Below are 21519 nucleotides of genomic sequence, written 5' to 3'. Positions count from 1 at the left end.
TGTCCCATCCATCTGGATCTGGATCTGTGACTAATTTTCTTTCTGAGTGGGGGGAGCAAAGAGAGTTAGTGCATGATGCAGGACACCAACCTTTCTCTTCAGAAGAGCCACTGTGTTGAGCAAAATCTTGACTCAATGCATCTTTAAATTGTAAGAATTCTCTGTATTTTAGTGTGTTTTGAATCAGACTCAGAGGGAGCATATCAGAGAAGCATTTCAAAATCTCTTGTTCTAGCAAGGAATGACCTTCAGCTTAAGGAATGACCTTCCTCTTATTTTCTGGAATGCTTCTGCTAAATTCTTCCTTGCCTATCTTTTTAATTTGTGTACACAGCACCAACCAGTAAATAACATCATGAGCAAAGTTGCAACCAACTCCAGTATCAATAATATGATATAAGAAGTCAGAACTTTGAGTTAAAGATGACCTACACACAAGAAATGTACTCAACTCATTTAATAAAACCATTTTGTTAAAAAATTACTTAGTAATGATTGGAATTTTACATAGAAAATTCAGAAATTACAAAAGATGGCATTGTATAACAAATATAATCTGAATATATGAGAAGAGTTAGACACATTTGGTAGTAAGGTCCACAAAAAACCTATGCAAAAGGAGAGAGCAGCTGTTCCTGAGTTAATTGTGCTTCTGTTGATACTCTTCTGAGATAACATGACAGCAGTGTAAAATATTCTCTTTCTAAGAGAATTAGTGCTAGAAATGTCTCTTCTGCTCATTTCATGACTGATATTACACATGCCTTCTCCTGGCACAGTTAAGAGGTTCTCCAAATGCCCAAGAAAGAAAGTATCTGAGGCCTAAAAGAAATACTCCAAATGAAAAGCAGTGTACTGTGAGCAGCCTACAGGTAAAAAAACCCCAAGCATCTCTCCTCTGCATCTCTCCTCTATACACATACCCATTTATGTAAATTATTCCTTCATAAGGCTTTACAATAAATCTGAAATCTTTCAAATCTATAGCTAATAAATATTACATGAAAATAGTTTTTCAGTATTTACATATGAAACATATAAAAACACGATCACTGTAAGACTACTTCTTCAATTTCATCTTCTAAAGAACCAAGGGTATTAACTCCTGGCTTGTTTGTAGTATACTGCAAACGGTGTCTGTTTAGGCTTCTTCCTTCACCAAAAAGCCCATTGTCTTCTTTTACTTTGACTTTACTGTTTTTATCAACAAAAGGCTTATTACTAGAGTCCCAGTCTATGTCCAAAGGTGGAGTATTATTATTTTTAGAAAGAACAATGGTACTGGCACTGCTTCCAAAGAGTTGCTCCATTAAATTGGACTTCTTTTCTTTCTTACTATCAAAACCTGCATTTTCCTTAACATTTTCTTCTAATTTGTCACTTTTTTGAGTGAGCCAACTTGGTCTCCCTGATCCTTTCCCAAACGAAGGTACATAACTACCAAATGTTAACTCACTACTTAAATCTACAGTCCTTACATTTCGTTGCTTCTGCCCTTGTGCTCTTGTGCCATCATCCTGGCTCTCCTTTACAGGAAATCCATTAGTAACCTTCCCAGGGATCTCAAAGAATGGATTGGTTTTCTCTTTTTTCTCCAGGGAATCAGATTTTCTTGCTGTATTTATGAGTGGTGCTTGGGAGGTTGGTCTCATGTTTGTTGTATTTTGGATTTCTCTATCAATTTCTTGCATTTTAGCAAGGAGGAACTCTCTTTTTCGCCGTTCCTCCAATGTTTCAGTGCTTTCTCTCTCTACTTCAGGTTTGTGGATTTCTGTCTCCATCTTTATCTTCTCTTCTTTATCCAATAAAAAGTTGCTTTCTTTTTTAATTTTGTCATATTCTTTCCTTTGCCAGTCTGCAAAAATGTTTGAACAATATTTAAAATGTTTTAATTTTAAAATATCCTTATAAGATTTTGAAAACAATGCAAGCAAAAGCCATTGAGTCTTTAACACGCTCTTCCATGCATAATGTCATTTTCCTGCTGCAAAAATAAATTCTTCAAAAATTACAACTAAATCCAGTCCCAATTCTCTGATGAGATATAAAAGTTTATTGTCATCTTCCAAAGGCATTAGGACATTACCCATGTTTTCGAATTTTCAAAGCAATTTGATTTCTGCCAATTGCCTTCCCATTTCCTGAGTATGAATCAAAATGAATCCAATATTACTGATTTTAACAGTTCTGACTTGCACAGTACTTTATTTTTATTTGTCATTACCACTGACATTAGGACAGTCCTGGAATATATGTGTGGGTTCTTTTTTTTTCATAAAGGGAACTATTTCTGTGAAGCTATCAGGACTCAAAGTCATAGGAGTCATCACCTGTTTCAAGCAGTAAATGATTTAAAATACACTGCATCAGCTGCATATAGAAAAGACATTTACATGAGTGTTCTGTGCATCATTGTGTGGACTCAGAGTGACTGTGCACAGCTACGAAGGAACACCAAAGGCAGCAGCAAACCAGCAACTTATAGACAGAACCTAGAAATGCTTATGTGTAGAAGAAAGAGGAAGCTTCTCAAATATTTCTCTCTTCAAAATACTTTTTCCCCAAGATAATAGATGTGTATTTGGCCAAAAGTTGAATATGGCCTCTCCAACCTACTGGCATTTGCCTTTGAACACTTTACTCAAATTTCTGACTTAGGCTTTCACAGAGTTCCATGTTATCTACTGTACTTCGGCTCAGGCTTTCAGAAACAACTGCAATAGTTCAGTTAATATATTTAACATAAATACTTTTTCAATAGCAGATCATTATACAAGTTAAGTAAAAAGCCATGCTTCTCTTTGTAAGGTAGGGAAAATACCAGTTTATACCATATGATGGGTAAGTGGTTAAATCATCTTATTCAGAGACATAAAATCAGATTCTTGGCTTATGTAAGTTGTGATAGAAGATTTTTCACAGATTTTACCTCTGAAAGCAGCTATAGATTTTTAGAATTCTTGTCATATAGAACAAGTACTACTGTTCATTAACTATAATCACTGGAAGAGCTCTTTAACATGACAGGGTGTGGTCCACCTAAAATACTTGATATTGACTTGTGCATGTAAGACCTTAAGATGCTGTGAAAACCAAATGAATAAAAAAGCAGTATTAAAATATAATGACAGAAACTGACATTTCCAAATATCCACACCAAATGATTCAGATAATTGGATCTGAAAAGAGAAACTGAAATTTCAAATTATGTAAGGCAGTAGAAAGTACTGAAAAAAAAGGCTACATAAAGGAAAACAGATATGTTCTACAATAGTAAAAATCTACTTCCTACCTCAATAACATTTAGCAAGTCAGAGATAACATCAGCATTTACCTTCTATGTCATTCTTGTTTTGTAAAGCACAGTCTCTCAGACTCCAGTGCTTTTTTGTGGACAGCATATTTTGCTGCTGCATACTTAATCACTGCTAAGTACAGGGCACAGATTATTCTATATCCTGTATTTCTTTCTGATTCTTCTTTGCATAATGTAACTGAAAATAATTTTCCACTGTAGTGATCCCTGCAAAATCATTTTGCTCTTCTCACCCGAAACCAGCAGCCTCACTTGATTAGTATTCTACAGTGCATTTTTCAGCCTTCAGCTGCCCATTTCCTTACCGTCAGGAAGTTTTGGAACCCTCTCCTCTAAAGACTGTATTTCTTGAAAATGTTTCAGTTCCTCTTCCCTCTCCCTGTCTTGGTCTTGTCTTAGGAGTCCTGTTTGTTCTTTCCATCCTTTTTCTTGAGCTTCTTTTTCCTGAAATAAATTAATAGAAAATTGAAGCTGATGGGGAAAAACAACCAACCAACCTAACAAAATCATAAGAACTTCCATGTCATTCTGAAATCACATTCTTACTGATAAACATAAAATGAGTAAGTCACCTTAAACCAAACCAGCTCTGACAACCCAGGGGTTTGCCCCCAAAATATTATCACCTCTAGTATACTTTTATACACTTGAAACAAAATGAATAGACAATCAACTCTATCTTGTATTACACATTTCAGGGAAGTTGCAGCTCCAATGCCATAAAGCAAAATTATCACTCTCAGGGTAGTCCTCTTTAGAAACCAGAAGTTTTCTTCTTCAAGGAGTTTAATAGAAGGCCACATTTCATTACCTTACTCTTTTAACAAGCAAGCAATTAGTTGCCCCCTACTTGCACAATCTGACCTTTTTACTCAAACGAGTGGGTTGTAGATTCAAGTTCATTTTGGTACTTAAATTTATAGAGTATTAAGTAACAAACAATCAAAGAGAAAGGTTTAATCTCAGATGACAATTTCAGCTAGTGACTATACAGACATATATAAAAGGCAAGAACAAGAACCTGCAGAAAATATATTAATAGCAGCAGCAAAAATCACCAACACAGAAAAGTAGTGGCAATGAAGTGAAGAGAAAGTCAGCATAGTCCAACACATGGGAGTTAACTTTGTAGGTTGTGCTTATTTTAGAACAAAATAAACTTCTAGACTAAAAATACCCTTCTAAGAGAAATAGCTACTACTTAATGAACAAAGAAAAGATGACTATTAGCCAAAAAACCTTCAAGTATTTTCCCTTCATGTACAAGGTTATCATTTTTACATTAAAAAATATTAAATATGTAAGGAGATGGTGGCCAGGTATTTAAAATGCTTGACTTTAAAAACTGACGAAAGTATAGACTATCCAAATCTAATTTACATTATTTAAAGCAATAGCCACATAGAGAATACACAGTTGGGCTCCATGAGCTGCACTTGTACCAGCTGTCTGGTTCTGTAATTCACACACCCAAGCATAGACTGGAAGAATACATTAAATGACATCCGTAGTCACAGAAAGGGTTTGGGAAGAGGGAACACACAAATGAAACTGCCATGAAAAAGCTTCAGCCCTAACAGGAAGCCAGCCAAGACCATCCTCAGAGCATTATTTCTGAAAAAAAGCCCTAGCCTCATGTAATCAGAATTTGTACAATTTGTACCAGAATCTGTATTATTCTGATTTGTAATACCTTACAAATCTCTGCTTTTAGCCTGGGGTGACAAAGTATAAGTAATACTTCTAATGGTACTATTATCTACTAAAAAAGGAAAATGGAAAAACAAATAAACCCAAGCATATTGACACAGCTGGAAAACCAGAATAAATACCAGCATTGTGACAATAAGAGGAAGCGTTAGATTTCTGCATTGTGAAATAATTCTGGAAAGTAAAAGAAACCATAATTAAGACCAAAGAGAAAACCAAGAGAAGGCAGCCATCACTGTTCAACAGATTGCTTAAATAAGCATTAGAAACAAAGAAAAAGGGTGAAAACCAAAATGAAGTCTTAAAAACTTCAAAGAAGTAACAGTGGCAGGAAAAAAAAATTGAGCTAATTGCTCTCACTAAGACAAGAGAATATGATAAACTCAAAAAAATTGAGTTTATTTCTAGAAAGGTAGATCTTGTCTTAAAGAACAGAATGTTTTTGAAATATATCTATTTTGTATATATATGTATTTTCTATATATTTACACTTGTATATTTACACATTTTCTAAAATATAAGCTCTGCATTATACAATCTGATAGGTGAATTATCTGGACTGGGTCTCAAATTTTTATGGAACTTACTATTTTAGGAAGAATTCCTTCTTTCTTGTTTACTGTGTCACCACAGACAAGTTCTGATTCTGGAAGAAGTTCTGCTGGTGAGAAGTCTCCACTGGTTTGTATACCTTTTGTGAGCTGTGGTCCCTTTTTAATATTTTGGTTGTTGGCTGTAGAAAATACAAACTAATTAAATTGTGTTTTCTCTGGAAAATATCCCGCTATATACCTGTCTCTCATTTCTCATGATTTGCAGCGAACAAGACTGTATTGAAGTCAATGGAAGTGGAAAGTATCGATGAGTTTCACACAGTTGTTTTCAGCATCTGTAAAACCTAATCATAAAAAAATATACATGCAAAAATTCTACTGAAAAAGTAATTTAAACTCCACTTTAATGCTACTTATAGGGTCATTACAGTGTACTGAGTATTAGTTAAAAAGCCCCACAAAATATCTCACTCATCTTACTGCCTGCCACAGAATCAAACTCATAAAATTAAAATTCACTTACTTGAATCTTTGAAACACATACATTTATCTCTATGGAATGACATTAAAAAAAATCTGAACCTAAAATGGAATAATAGTAGAGCATCTATAATAAAATGAGCAGCACACAAACTGTTTGAAATACTGGCATTAAATATTTCAAACAGTCCCATAAATTTCTGCTTCTTCTGACAAGTAGATTCTACTGATCCAGTGAAAATAGTCTAAGTACACACACAGACACATACATGTTTATGTGGGTAGGATAAGGTTTGAGACTGTCTTGTCACACCAGAAGAAATCACTGTACTGATACTTTTAGAAGATTATGTTCTGGGACACATATACTCTGAGGAAAAAATGAGTGCAGCTCATCTGACAGACAATACATTTGAGTTAGTAAAAAATAAATAAAACAGATCACCAAAATATTCTTAGCAGTGAAGATACATATTTTTAAAGCCTCTGTAATTTATTGTCAAGTAGACATCTATCATCTATTGGAGATTTTACTAACAATCTTCCTCTCCTCCTTTACCCAGGAACTTCTGCTATGAAAGGAGTTAAAACTGCTGTTTGGTGAAGTTCTGTGTTTTGGCTCTGCTGCAGTTACAGAAGAGTCAAAAGACCACTGTGCCCTTCTTTGTAAGTTGTGCTGTGTTGAAAGAAGTGCAAAAAGATGTGTGCTTGAACAAGCAGCATCAGGGTTGAGCACTGAGTGGCATGAAAGGTATAACCCAGCTGAGACATTTCAAAGTGATGCTACTAATTTTTCTGCTTTTATTGCTTTATACAAGTTACCTCTTTTTCTTTGTACAATATCCGTGTCTTTCCTAGGTGATGACTTCAACATACGATTAGCATATATATTTTTTGCTTCAAGTTCTCTTTCTTTTTCCTGTGAATGAAAGAGGTAAGTATAAAATTGAGTTACTAGTATTTAATTTACTAGTCACTAGCAAAGCTGTAAATTAAATTAGATATGGTAAATAGAAACAGAATAAACAACTGTTTAATCCAATGTTTTAAGGAAAACAATCACATTCCTAATTCTGTTTATGCTGTGAGAAAGCCGACAACTTTCTCCCCACCAAAAACTCCTTAGTAAAATATTATGGGGGGAAAAAAAAGCAGCTCTCTGCAGTGAAAATAAAACTAAATGCCAGTGCTTCCATAAACATGAACAAGACTTACACCATGTGTATAGATTGCACAACTGAATTTTAAGTGCTGTGAAGAGTTAAACATTTCAATGCAAGCAATGATACTTGCCACAGGGCATGTCAGTATTGGGGAGCAGAGGCCCACTGCATCGTAGAGGCATACTTTTCTTTTAGCACATTTACTGAATAAAATACAGAAATGAACTGTGAGTTATCAGAATTGATCTGATAATGGAAAGGTTTTCAAACTGTAAACTCTCCACTAACAAATCAGGCTTAAAACACATCCTCTAAACAAGTACATTTTAGAGGTACTAACACTACTGCTACTTGCTGGATAGCTGGGAACGTGGTGAACTGGTGCATCTCCAACATATAACTAGATTTGAGACTTGGAAGTCTCAAATTCAAGAAAAATTCTCCCAGAAACGAAGTACTTTAGCTTGAGTCTCACTTACTTTTTTCCTAAAGATAAACTAAGTAGAACATAACAGTGTTTTAAGTACTTTTATTGAGAGTTTAGGCAACAATGATGGTGGTGTGGGGTGCAAATAAACATTTGCACAAACTTAGCAACACATGTGGATATCACAAATACATTACATTAATCTTCATGCAAACCTACTGTAATGCAAGTATATTAGTAATGAAGTACTATTTACACCTGCAGATTTAATTTTAAATTCAAGCCTTCAAAACCTAATTGTCCAGTAGATTTTGTGGTTTATTCTCAATGCTTGGCTATGTATTTGATCTTGCTTTTCTTAACTAGTGCTAACAATAATGATTTACACAGAGACATTCCTGTTATAAACACTGTAGGGTCAGAGCACAGAACATTTCAATTTAATGCAGGAAAAGAACTCACACATGGTATATAATTAAGTACACATCAGAGAGTGCAGTCACTGGTAAACTATTCAAACCTGATTACAGATACTTTTAAAGATAAAATCCCAGTACATGGTTAGCAAATTCTATTCCTTTCACATTTTACCTTCAGCTTCTGATTTAGATGATTAAGCTCTTCTTGCAGAACTCTGTTTTCCTCTTGAGCCTCGTACAACTTTTTTTTCTTTGAATGTAACTCTCGTTGAAAACTGCTACCACTTAATTCAAGATTTCTTTCCAGATCCTTCAATTAAAACAAAATAGTATTTTTTAATAACAGAAGTAATTTTTATAGTCAAGTTACTTAAATAAAATTACAGTAAACCAGTGTCTTGGGTTTAGATATGGGCTCGACCATTGCTGTAACACTGAATACATTTAAACCTTTAATCCTAATTTTGAGGGGGCAAAGCACCTGCAGATGCTGCAGCTCATCCTTTTGAGTATTGAGAGGATTCGAGGACATAATAGAAACTCACTCTACTTTCTGCAAGGCTCTTGCCACAGTGGACCTCCGGATCTCTAAGACATATCTCCTACTGATGGGTAAGAGAGAGAATCCTTCCCTGAAAGTGCAGGATTATAAAGAAGAAAACAAGAAAGAATTTTTAACCTTTCTAGTAGAAACTAGCTTGTGATTATGATTTCAGTTACATGCCCTTGTCTTGTAATAGCTGTTTTAAGTGAAGCTGTGTTGATGGAAGAAGGAAAAAAGCTAGAAGAAAATCCCTTACCTTTTAAAGCATGATTCATTTTAACATGATCCAGTACTACAAATGCTGAAATACCTAATCATAAAAGTACAGATGACAGATGGTGACACTACAGGATGAGGTAGTTTAGCTAACTCAGCCATTTATATCTTGGTACTTTGGGATTTATTTTTATGAAAGCTTAGTTTCCAGCTTAATCCTTGGATTTCCAGATCTATTATCTCTGTAATGTAATTTAGGTTTAATTACTAATATAGAGACCAAACCTTAAATCCATCTTAATGACATAATTTAAGCTTAGTATAAAATTTATATATTATACATAAAATATATCTACTATCAAAATTGTACAACTACCAAGAGATTTAATACTGTTAACATAATTTTTAAGTAAAATGAATTTATAGACATATTTACAGTGTAGACATGCTTAGACATATTTACAAAAACATAAACATTTTTGCTGGACTAAATTAAAATACATTGGACAAATTTCTTATAATGGATACCCATAAAAAGGTCTAAAGATTATTTCAGTATTTAAAAAACATGCTGTAATTTTGTCCAGCTGAGCTCTTAGATGTGCAGAATAGTGGACAATCAAACACTGTATGAATGCTGTTCAAAAATTGAAAAAGAATGACTGTATTATTTTTTTTTAGAAGTTTAGTGTAAAATTCCCTAAATACCCAGAAAATTTCACAAATTGTTTCCCTCCAAAAGGAGAAACTGGATTGCATAAAGCTGTATTACAACTGCATGCATTTCGGAAACGTTATTGCTGGTATAAAAACACTTAAAAGCACAAATCCACAGGATATATTCTGCCAAAACACGCTTAATTTGGAAACAGAAATTTGAATGCACAACCACCTCAAGTGGAACTATACAATCACCTTGCAAATAATTTACTTGATTCTACTTATGGGTAAAACCAAAAAATACTGGTTTTCTATTTGCTCCACAGCTGTGTAAAATTACAATTAATTGTGGTAAGAAATATCTGTACCAGAATTTCTTACAAAAAGAAAGTCATCCCACCTTAATTCTTTTTTCCCTGTCCTCCAGCTTGCTCTCTGCTAAGGCTAGTTTCTTTGCCAGGTCATCTCTTTCAGCAAGGTGCTTATCTGCAGACAGCTTTTTCAGTTTCTGCAAGACAGTTTTTTTCCTGTACAGTTCATCTTCTGTATCTTTCAGCCGTCTCTCAGTTGCACGTTCTCTCTCCTGAGATTTTCGTAGGCGCTCCCTTAATATTCTAATCTCATTGTTGTGCCGAGCAAGGAGCTGAGAGATTTCGTTTTCCGTATCTTCAAACTTATTCAAGGCTTTCTCCTGCCTGTGCTGAAGCCTCTTCAGTGCCCTGTTTTCCTTTTGCAGCTCATCCAGTTTGATGTGGAGTTCAGTCAGTTCATTTCGGAGCTCATTGATTTTCAGCAGTCTAGCAGAAAGAACTCTTTTTGTAACAAGATCTATATCTTTTGCAGGAGAATCCCTAGTGAGGCTCTGAGAACGGAAGCCCCACCGTGTCCCTCTTTTGCTTGGTGCATATTTGGAATCCAATTTCTTTGTTGCTGAGAGAGGAAAAATAAAAAGCATGTTTACTATTAGACAATGCAGTTTGTCTATTCAGACATCCTTCTTGGAACCAAGCTCTGCCTGAAACAATCATACAATACTAAGCAGAGATGGTAGCTTTCAAACCAGACAATAAAAGGCATATATATGATAGAGTTATGTTCCTTTTGATAGCTGAAAAATGGAGATTTATGTCTGTGATCTACTGCAGGAGGTAGTAACTGCAACCATTAATATAGGACCCTTGTAGAGTAATCATCTGCAAATCGTATCAGAAATAAGAGTAATGTTTTGTTAATATTTGATATTGTTTATTAAAATGGTTTAGAAATACTATAATGCATACAAAATATCACATGCTTTTAAAATGGCAACAATTAGCTGAGCATTAGCTAGTTATGTATTATGCAAGATGTAATTCTCCCAGACAAATGCAGTAGTATTTTCAAATCCAGCTGCCATGCTTACAGACAAAACAGCAGATTTCAAAGGCTCAATGCAAAAAGCCTCCAAAGCAAAATTATAAATCCCATGAAAATTCAGTTCTCCCTGAATAATTTATTCTTGTATCACAAGTTATTTTCCACACAGTATTCTCCTTTGATTACTTGTATGCAGCACTCGCATTCCTATTTATTACTATTATTATTATTTTATTGTCATTCCCACACATAAAAGCTGAACATTTTGTTTCTATCTTATGTGCCTCTCATGCCACGCTCAAAGAATGAATCATATAATCCACTAAAAATATCTCTTAAAACAACTGAATTAATAGAGGGTGCATAATTCTTTAAGGTACATCAGTGTTCAAAAGAAGTACACTGAGCAGCAGTTTGTAATTCTGGCTTGAAAGCTGGGATACAGCAATAGTGCAGTTACCTACACACAGACATTGAGTGTGTGTGACAGCAAAGTCTTCCTCCCCTTTGCTACTCACCATGTTTGTATTCTACTGAGAATACTTATCAGCAAAAATAACAGCTTAAAAATACCTTCTTATCATTTCCTATAGACATTTTGCAAAAATACTCATTCATTTTCTGCTCGGTGCTCATTTTTTCCACAGCTTGAGCAAACAAAAGAAGGTGTGTTTTTTTTCCTGTACAAAGATCACTTATGTCACATTCAGGTGTGAAAAGATTATCTAATACATGCACTGCAGGAATGATGCCACTCCTATCACCAACTAAGGGAGTTCCCATTAACCCTAGACTTCCAGCCCCTATAAGAATTTCTCCTTATTTAGGGCAAACATGAAATTCCACTACCAAGTTTGTACTTTTGATCATATAGTTAAACTGGGGAATAGTGTATTCCGAGACAATGTAATATGACATTGACAATACCTTCATGTAATTATTATCTTCAATTCTGGCTATGTAATCAAAGAACTGGTCACACATTGGCCCCCTCCAAATTAAACAGCATGGTGGAACTGCAGTTTCTGGTTCCCAGACAGCTAACCCATGACTACCATGGAGGAGATGCCACTTCTGAACACAGAGAAGCTCAGCAAAAAAACAGTTGCACCAGGACTCCCACACTGTCAAGAAACTAAAGAGATACATTCGCTGTTCAAATTAAAAACTTAAGGTCAGACCTCCTGGCACAGCCTAGACTGTAACATTGACCAAGTGATTCACACAATATCAAGCACTTATGAATGAACTAGAACACCTGCCCAAGAAAGGAAGGACATGCTAAGACTTCACCAAAAACAGTATACAATTATTTAGAACAAGCTGTCAAAGTGTGCCAGAAAGCCTTCACAGCCCTACTTCAGCCCAGGGCCCGCACAACTATTCTCTCCTTTTTTGCAGGGATGTTCACCTCCCCACAAACTGTATCAAGAAAGCAGCCTGTATCTATGAGAGAGCTCAAGGTGGAGTTATGTCATCTCAAATTGGTAATATTTTACCCTCAGGGAAGAAGCAGGAAAAACTTTCTTTTGAATCTCCATCTAAACCCAACTTTCATCAAAAGCACTTTCTCTTTTTTTGCCATGTTAGTGGTCTTTTGTTTCTTTGTTAAAAGTCACAGTACTATCCTGTAAAATGTAGTCAACTAGACTTCCACAAGACAGATATCTGCAGGTTATTTGATCAGGGAAATTTTAACAACTGTCTCTCTTTACAGATTGCATAGTAAGGACTTGCCTTGGGTTCTCGGCCTTGAGTTTTTTGTCAATGACAAAAACCAAGCATCAGCATGATTCAACAGAATGCTGGTACAAAAGCCATATTCACTTGTTAAGAAAATTATGAAGAATTCTGAAAATCACCAAAACTCATCCTTATGCAGGAGTGGGTTAATTTCAGTTTTCAACGGAGCAGCTACTCTCTACCTGCCATCTGTAACATAATTCACATGAACTGTATTTGTAGATGCTCGTAATGCTAGTTTCTCACTTTTGAGTTTTCAAAGATAATTAACTCTTTGGAGCAGTTACAAAACAGCAATTTCTGCTACCTACCTACCTTGGTAGTGCAACAGGCTGCTTGAAGTCTGTGTTTTGTGATGTCTTTTTTCTTGGCTTGTAGATGGAGAGCTTAGTGCTGGCGACTGGCTGGATGAATGAGATGCATTACCTTCATCTGAATAGTAAGAGTCACTATTTTTATCCTCATCTGATTTCCTCTCCTGTTCAGAATCTGGGCTCCTTACTCTTTCTCCCATTTTTCAGATTTAATGGCTTTCCAGATTTTTCTCAAAGACTGCTCATTTTGGCACAAAGGATCTTTCAGTTGTTGCAATGGCAGCAGTTGGATTATTTCCCCTGGTTTATCATCTTCATCTCCAAGCACGAGATCTCTGCAGTTCAGTTCAGCAAGCAGTAGTCATCATTCAGAATGCATTTTTCTATAACAATTTAGAGAGAGAGAAAAAATGAGAAAGAAAAGAAAGTTGTTTAAGAAACAAAGGTAAAAAACCTGTAAAATAATTCATGATTCCTATAACCTTATGCCACATGCTGTGCTACCTATTGTTTATATTAGTAATTATATTTATATTAATTACTTATATTGAACATGACAGACATCACTCTAGGAATGTTACTAATATTACATTCATAGTCTGAGGTACTTCAATCCCAAAAAAGGAATCAGAATATTAACACAGCTAAATCTAGAATAAGACACTACTCTCAAGTTAGAGAAGGGAAAAGAAGAATTTGGAAAACAAAACAGAAAAAAAAAAGAAAGCTTGTTGATACTCAGGAAACTAATTTAGACATGTTTTAAAACTTTTAAACCAAATGAATTAACAACTTATTTGTGTGACTAGAATTAAGATATTTGTAGAATTGGACTAAATCTTCCACTTCTCAATTTCTGACATTCCAATGATGTTAAATAATGTGCTTGAAAATAAATTGTCCCATTTGCCTGGAAAATACCCAGTCCCTAAACCCTAACGAGACTGTACCTATCTCTCACAATCTTCATCCTGTGAAGTACTCTCATACTCTACAACATCTGGTGCTTCATACCTTTAAGGACTGGCCAGAGCACACACATTTGTGTCATGTATTTATATATCTATATCTACACAAATACACACCCTTTTATATCTGATAAGAGAGACCACACCACCAGTACATGATAAACAGGTATAAAATGAGGACTGCTCATGAAGCAGGTATAAAATGAGGACTGCTCCTGCAGCCTGTCTTTTGATGCAAACTGAAAAATCCCATTGTCTCAAGGTGAAATCACCCCATTGTGTATTTGAAGACACTTCCTGAGAATGTAATGGAGCAAATAAATTCAAAATTTTCTTCACCTTCTCAGTCAAAACAATTTTCTCTGCGGTTTTACTGACTACACTCAGCCTCCCTTGTCTTTTGCCTCTCTCACCACTCTTGGCAGCTTTCAAGCTTAATTTCACCATCTCTCTCTTTTCAATCCAACTTTGAGATATCAGGCCTCTAATGGGTGAACAAATAGGACTTGCACCAGAGCCCATCAGTTCTACCTGTTGAATAACATAACTTCCTAGCTGATTTCTAAATGGCAAAGCAAATTACACACAAAAAAATTCAGCTGCTTTCAGTCAAAACTGCTCCATGCTGCAGGACATTCAACATACCTGTAAATTTTTCACTATATTATTTCCCAATAAAATAAACTTGGCCTGCTTCTCAGCCTTCACTGCCTATACATGCCTTATTGCATAGCCAAGCAGAACAGAAATGTCAGCTGCCAAGATCGTTTTCATTACAAATTCAAGCTTTCTGGCTCAGTTCATTGTTAGCACAACTCTGCCTCCAGTGACTGGAATCCATTTGGCCTCATAATCTATACAGAAGAAATTAGAGGAATAAACATCATATCAGGTTTCTAAACTGGGAAGATGCTTGGAAATTAATACTGAAGTACCTGGAAAAGAGTATTTTTTCATTACTTAGGAAGAAACTTTCCAAAATAATGGTTTTTAAACACCTAAATATTTTCGAAGTGGTCCAAAAAATTAGATGCCTAAAACTTATGTCAAAGGATTCTGATGAAAACTAAAATTTCACTGCAAAGCCTAGAAAGTAAATAAGCTATTACCTGAGATCACCTGTCCTAGAGATTGCTAAACACATGCTGGAAGGTATCATTATTGTGAACGTTCAAATGATCAGGAATGATTGTTCTTTTTCCTTACAAGATAATGGAGTTATTAAAATTATTTCAAAAGATATACCTAATCATAACTGTAACTAAGATCATGTAAGAATACTAGAACATATCAGGGTGCTTCCCTACTCCCAAACAGTTCCTTTCCTAACTCCTGGCCCCACAAACACCTGTGCAGAATGGATGTTATTTTGCTCCTTGAAGAGCAAACCAAGCCCAAACAGGCAGAGTTTTGGGGACAATCTCTTCTCTAGAGGATGCACAGACAAGACTGCACCAGGTCTGTCTCCACAAGACAGAATTTCAGGGAATGCAAAAAAATAGAAACTAATATACTAAAGTACTAAAATAATATGACATATAAAAATAGTACTCTGGAGGCACAGATCTCATATTCTTGCACTCAGGGAAAGCATAAATGCCTACAGTTCATGTCTAATTATATATATAAAACAAGAGCACTCACTTTCATGTACCAACTTAAAGCTCATCAGTTATTTTATAGCCCCACAAGAGTTCACTGAAGAGGCAATAATCTTTTTGAAGAATGCTTTTCATAACTCAGTGTGTTTAAAACAAACAAATTGTAAGAACTGGAGGATTAGAATTATCCATCACTCCTGTGCTGGATATTCCCCACTTTTGAGAATATTTTGCTAAGTATCGTTTTGACATACAGCAACATAAATGAGCAGAAATTGTCGATGCATTCTGGAAGTACTTGAAAAGCAATGGAATGAAAACAAATTGAAAAAGGTAAAACAAAGAAAGCTCCCTTGAGGACTCACCAAAACCATCTTTTGGATCTTCAAATGGTTTTCAGTTTTACAAACTGGTAATATTATAATATTTTCCATACAAAAAAAGAAATCTTAGTCTGTGAAGTCTTGCCAAATTAATTTTTCCACCGGTTTATAATGCAATTTGATTAACAAAAGAATGCACAGTTTATCCTGAGAACAAAAGAATCACTAGGATATTCGAGTTTTACTTCAGTGAGCCTAAGGACTGTTTAATTAAGAAATGTTTTGGTTCCCTGACGTCTCAATTGTTACAAACTAGTTTGAGCTGATTATAAAGCAAGTTTAACTTATGTGAATAAGATCCACAAAGATATCTATTTTCCCCTTGTATATTTAGTAAGTTGTGAGGAGTGAAAAATTGTGCGATAGCAGTGGGTCTAGTAAGCTGCACCATCACCACAATCCCAATCCTCTCCCCTCAAAAGCAGGCATGCTTTTAGAAGCCTAATGAACCAAGATCACATCAATACAGAGTGGTTGAAGTAAATCTGGGACTTGCACAAACTTTACAAAGAGGTTTTTCCCCCCAGAATTTCATACTTCTTCACTTCTATCTACTGCTATTATTTACATATATTATATTAAAAACATGTTTATCATTACAAAAACCAGTCAAATACTGGGTCACTGCAAAGGACATGACAGACAAAAGTGAGAACAGAAAACAACTGCAACAGTTACAGGAGATTCCCTGTTACTCCTAAGAAAATCACAGAAAAGAGAAATTGAACCACTGGATTACAGGTATTATGCAATAGACAGAAAGGAAAATTACTTAGCAATCCTTCTCATGCAGTGCACCCAGAGCTCAGCTCTGTAGTGCAAGACTCATAAAACTTTTTATGTCCCTTTCAGTATTAACACCCTTCCAAGACCAGGGGAAGCTCAGTGCTTTTGCTGGTCACCGAATGGCACTTCCCCCGTACAAACACTGACCTCTAACGGCCTGCTCAGTTCTTCCACCTATTCTGAGAGAGGGACAGTGCAAGAAAGCCAGCTTCAGACAAGTACAAAAAGCATCAACCCAAATTATTGAAGTGCTGAACCTAAGAGCAAAGAATAATTTCAAAAGAAATGAATCTCCTTCTTCTCCCTCCATCCATCTTTTCCATATCCAAATACTGTAGTTTTTCCAGAAGAGAGCTGAGCAAAATAATTTACTTTTATGACATCCAAACATACTGAGTGATGAGCCTTAGTGAGGATTAAGTATAACTTCATTAGGTACTGCAGCTGCTGACTTAACTGTATGCATTTCTTCTAGGTTTACTAGCTTTTCACAAAATCACAGAATCAATTAGGTTGGAAAAGACCTCTGAGATCATCAAGTCCAACCTATGATCGACCATCAGCACATCAATTAAATCATGGCACAAAGTGCCATGTCCAGTCTTGCCTTAAACACCTCCAGGGATGATGACTCCACCAGCCTGAACAGCCCATTCCTATGTTTAATCACCTTTTCTGTGAAGAAATTCCTCCTAATCTCCAACCTAAACCTCCCCTGGCACAGCTTAAGACTGTTGTCTTGCCCTGCATTTTGGTGAATTAAAACGCTGTATGGTTTTAAAAGCCAGTGTTACGTTTACCTGACTCTGTCACAGTAAACCTCAACGTTACTTGTGTCAGATCTCAAAATGAAGAAGCTGCTCTAAGTCCCAGGTCAGAAATGAGGAAATGGCACTTCAAACAGAGCACATGCAGGCCAGTCCTACAACGGCGAGAAGAGATTATGCTTCTAAATCAGACTCCATCACGGAGACCCACGCCGTCGCTCATTCCCCCCGGACCCCGGTGTGTGCGGACTTACCTAGCTCAGCTCAGCCACCCCCGAGAGCAACCCTCCGGTTCCCGAAGTGCAGGCAGGCAGCTTTCCCTCACTCAGGGGAGACGTTCTTAAAGAACATATCGAACGTTATTTTCAACCAGCACTTCGCTACGGCACACTTTAAATGCGATCACCGAAACCTACATACACTACATTACTTCGGAGGAAAGGAACTGAACACCGGTGGCCCGAGACCTTTCGGAGGCCAATCCCAGGCCTAGGCCCGGGCCCGTTCCCAGCTCCCACAGCCCCCAAAGAAACACGGTCCCGCGGCGGTCCTGCCCCACCCCCGGGCCGCTCCCTCCGCCCCGCCATGTCCCCGCTGTCCCCGCCGCCCCCGGCCCGTCCCGGCGGTACCTGCCCGGCCCCTCGGCCCGCCCGGAGAACGCGCCGACGGTTGCCGCGCTACGCTTAAAGGGGCCGCGCGGCGGCCATTGACAGCGGCTGCCCGGCAACGGGCGGCGGGGAGGAGGCGGGCTCTCGTCGTCAGCCATTGGCTACCCGCCCTGCCAGCCCGGCGACAGCCGCTCTTCCCATTGGCGGGAGGCTGAGTCCCAGCTGCTGATTGGCTGAGGCGCGGCTTACAGGGGGCTGTGTCGGGGGGCTGAACCCTGCGGCGCTGCCTCTCCGCGACGCGGTGCCCCGGTGGCGCCTGCAGGGGGCGCTGCGGGCCGGGCCCGGGGCGGGTGAGCCCCGTCGAGCTCCCGCCCGAGGAAGGGATGGAGCTCAAGTCCTGTGGGGAGCAGCTGAGGGAGATGAAGGATTTTAGCCTGGAGAAGAGGGGTCTCAGGGGAAACTTTTTGGCTCTGTCCAGCTCCCTGTAGCCAGGTGGGGGCCAGCCTTTTCTTCCAGGCAGCTAATGACAGGACAAGATGACATAGCTTCAAGCTGCTCCCTGGAAGGTTTAGGTTGGACATTAGGAGGAATTTCTTCACAGAAAGGGTGATTATATATTGGAATGGGCTGCCCAGGGAGGTAGTGGAGTCGCCATGCCTGGAGTGTTTAAGGACGGATTGGATGTGGCACTCAGTGCCATGGTCTAATTGACATGGTGATGTTCGGTCATAGGTTGGACTTGATGATCTCAGAGGTCTTTTCCAACCTAATTATTTCTGCGATTGTGTTCAGAGAGCTTCCCGGGAGCACAAGGGTGGAGGAGCAGCCTGCCGCCGTGCCGGGACCCATCACGTTCCCTCACAAGCCCTCCGGGCAGTGGGACCAAGGAAGCCTTTGGGGAGCCTTGGGCACCTTCTGGCAGTGCGAGTTTGGACACAAGGCTTTGTGTCAGGGCAGCATCTGCGGATTATGAGGGGCCAGGGATGAGAGCAAAAGGGGCGAATGGTGTCTAATTATAAAACACCCCAGAACTTGAAGCAAAATGGATTGTACTGACAAAAGGATTAAAGTATTGCCTAAAGCCAGCAGATAGGCTTGAATTCAAAGGCAGGGCCAATGTTATGAGGCTGTTGTGGTTTATTCCACAAAGAAGTAAGAGGGTTTCTAAACCTTGGCTTTTATTACTCCAAGATCTTGCTATTATTTTTCCCTAATGATAATCTTCATTAACAAATGTGGTTAAGCAAATTTCTTTCTGGAGAGAGGAAGGGAAAAGGAACAGGAGATCTTGCTTGCTTCACTTGCTGATGGAATATGTTATGATAGCACAGTGATGAAAGTGACACAAGAATTTGGGTGGAGTAGGATAAAGTAGAACATTTCAGATGAAGATTATAACCTGCCTGTATGGGAAAGCATAAACGGGACATTCTTGAGAGGGAGACATATTTGCCCTTGGCAGAATGGTGGCTCCACAAATCTGAATGTTCAAAATGAATGCTCAGTGACCATTAAATGAAAATAATAAAAATGGAGGAAACAGGAAAGATTTTTGGTTTTGTTTACCAGTTTTTGTTTACCAAGGCAATATTTTCAGGCACAACCTGTCAGTTTCTTCTGAAATATAAATAAGGAAATATGTGAGGAAAATATAGTTTTAATGCACTTGAAATTAAAATATTTCCATCCACTCCTCCCTGACTATAAATTATAGAAGGAAAAAGAAAAAATTATGAAAGACTTGAGAGATTCTCAAAACTGATGTGTATTGTGCACAAGAACTCTGAATATGCTTAATTAAATTACTGGAAAATGTAGGCTAGAATGCTATCAGAAACACGTCAGCATAAGCTCCTATAAAAGGAGATGTATATTGGGATTTCAAAAGCACAGAAGTAGCTATGCAGTATAAACCTGACATGGAGTCTCCCAGGCTGAATGGAGCTTTTCCTTTTTTTGATCCTAATATCCAAGAAACCAGGCATGAAGCATGCAAAAAACCCCAACAATCAGTCTGTGAATTTCCTAATTTTGATTGTCTCCATAATTGCTCTTAATATTTTTGCTATACTTGCATTGCTGTTATGAAATTGGTTTCAATAAACAATAAAAACTCATGTGGATCTTTTTTAAATTCATCCTCCATGGCTTTGTGTAGCTCACCCTTGTGCTAAACAGCGAAAGCATATAATTCATCACAGCAACGCTGGCAGAGAATCATTGATGTCCTTCAGAAAGATCCAGGGAATGACAAAGACGGAATAATTTTATTGCTTGCAACTGGAGGAAATGTATTGCTTGTATCTGGCAGTAAGCCAGGCCAGAATCTGAAATGCTATTGCGGCTGTAAATAGGATGAAAGGGATTCATAATCCATCTCCATGCCCACCGTAGCTAGGAAAATTGTAAGCAGAAAAAGCAATTAAACAAACAAACAAACCAACATAAGAAAACATTAAAATACATGGGAGAGACCCTTTTTTTTTGTGTTGATAATTTATAAACTAATTCCCACGGCTAACCATTTGAGGCTTGGTTAGTGACTAACTAATCATTAGTTATTGAATATGGGTAACACAGGTACTGAATTTAAGCAGTGTGTATGTGTAACACAGGTATTGAATACAGGTATATATAATGCAAACAGGCCTCTTGTTCACAGCAAATAGCATCAGATTTCTCCATCAAATGCTCCATCCAGAATAATGTCAACAGACTTGAATCAGCTGCTGATCTGGAATAAATTCAGATATTCTGAAATGTTGGCATAGGGATTAATCAATAGAAATTTGTTAGTCTAAAAACTACAAATGATGTATTTTACATATTGTCCTAACAACCTAACAGTTGATACACAGCAGATAATTGATGGTGCTGTATTTCACATTCCCTTGGACAGGACAAATAGATGAATCACCTGAGCAAGAAATACAGTTTTTGCAGTCTTTTTCTGTCTGTGTAAAGCAAGTCTGATGTCTTAACTGCTTGCTTGGTTGGGAAGGTCATTTAAACAGAGTATTTAATTCAAAAGCTGGAGAGGGAAGTAGAAGGCTCAGAGGGAACAGCCCTAGCCTTGGAGCTTAACTGAGGGAAGGGATGCCCTAGAAAGCGGGGTGGAAACCTTCGAACACTAAATCAGGTCATAAAGTCACACAGTTTGATACTTCCAGAGGTTCCAAAAGGGATAAAGCCACTGGGCTTATTCAGATGAGTGGAACCTGTGCTCATTTAATTGTTGTACATAAATATTGATGGGAAATCCCTGATGCATAGAAAAAATGCTATTGATTTCCACTGCACCATAGAAACAGCTGTGGCAAACAGGATGGGAACTGTTACAATAACTGCACCTCATGTAACGGATAAAACAGATTCCCTGAATTGACAGAACAAAGATGATGTTCAAATTTGAAAAGGGAATATCTTTCTAGTATTGCTTTCAATACCACAACTTCTGTAAGAAGTGGGGACTTAAAGAACGTATGGTCATATAAATGAGGGATC

General features: G+C 37.5%; 1 protein-coding gene across 1 annotated transcript; it reads right to left on the bottom strand.

Annotated features, from left to right (window-relative positions):
- Positions 1 to 673: 673 nt before the first annotated feature.
- Positions 674 to 18118, bottom strand: LCA5 (lebercilin LCA5). The gene is made up of 9 exons (XM_082277268.1): positions 18037 to 18118; positions 17662 to 17746; positions 12904 to 13285; positions 9890 to 10419; positions 8242 to 8379; positions 6883 to 6979; positions 5614 to 5759; positions 3622 to 3760; positions 674 to 1855 (listed from the first exon to the last, which is right to left on the bottom strand). The coding sequence occupies exons 3-9, from the start codon at positions 13100 to 13102 to the stop codon at positions 1050 to 1052; spliced, it is 2055 nt and encodes a 684-aa protein (XP_082133394.1). The 5' UTR covers positions 13103 to 13285; positions 17662 to 17746; positions 18037 to 18118; the 3' UTR covers positions 674 to 1049.
- Positions 18119 to 21519: the final 3401 nt, after the last annotated feature.

Source organism: Coloeus monedula, assembly GCF_965178545.1.
Source record: "Coloeus monedula genome assembly, chromosome: 2".
Lineage (NCBI taxonomy): Eukaryota > Metazoa > Chordata > Aves > Passeriformes > Corvidae > Coloeus > Coloeus monedula.
The sequence above is the reverse complement of the archived record's forward strand: the minus strand, read 5'-3'. Positions and strand labels throughout refer to the sequence as shown.

Coding starts and splice junctions, on each gene's coding strand:
- LCA5 (XM_082277268.1), bottom strand. CDS start 13,102: ATGGGAGAAAGAGTAAGGAGCCCAGATTCTGAACAGGAGAGGAAATCA. Junction 10,420..12,903: donor CAGCCTGTTGCACTACCAAG/GTAGGTAGGTAG, acceptor TTCCTCTCTCAG/CAACAAAGAAATTGGATTCC. Junction 3,761..5,613: donor AAGGAATTCTTCCTAAAATA/GTAAGTTCCATA, acceptor AATTTATTTCAG/GAAAAAGAAGCTCAAGAAAA.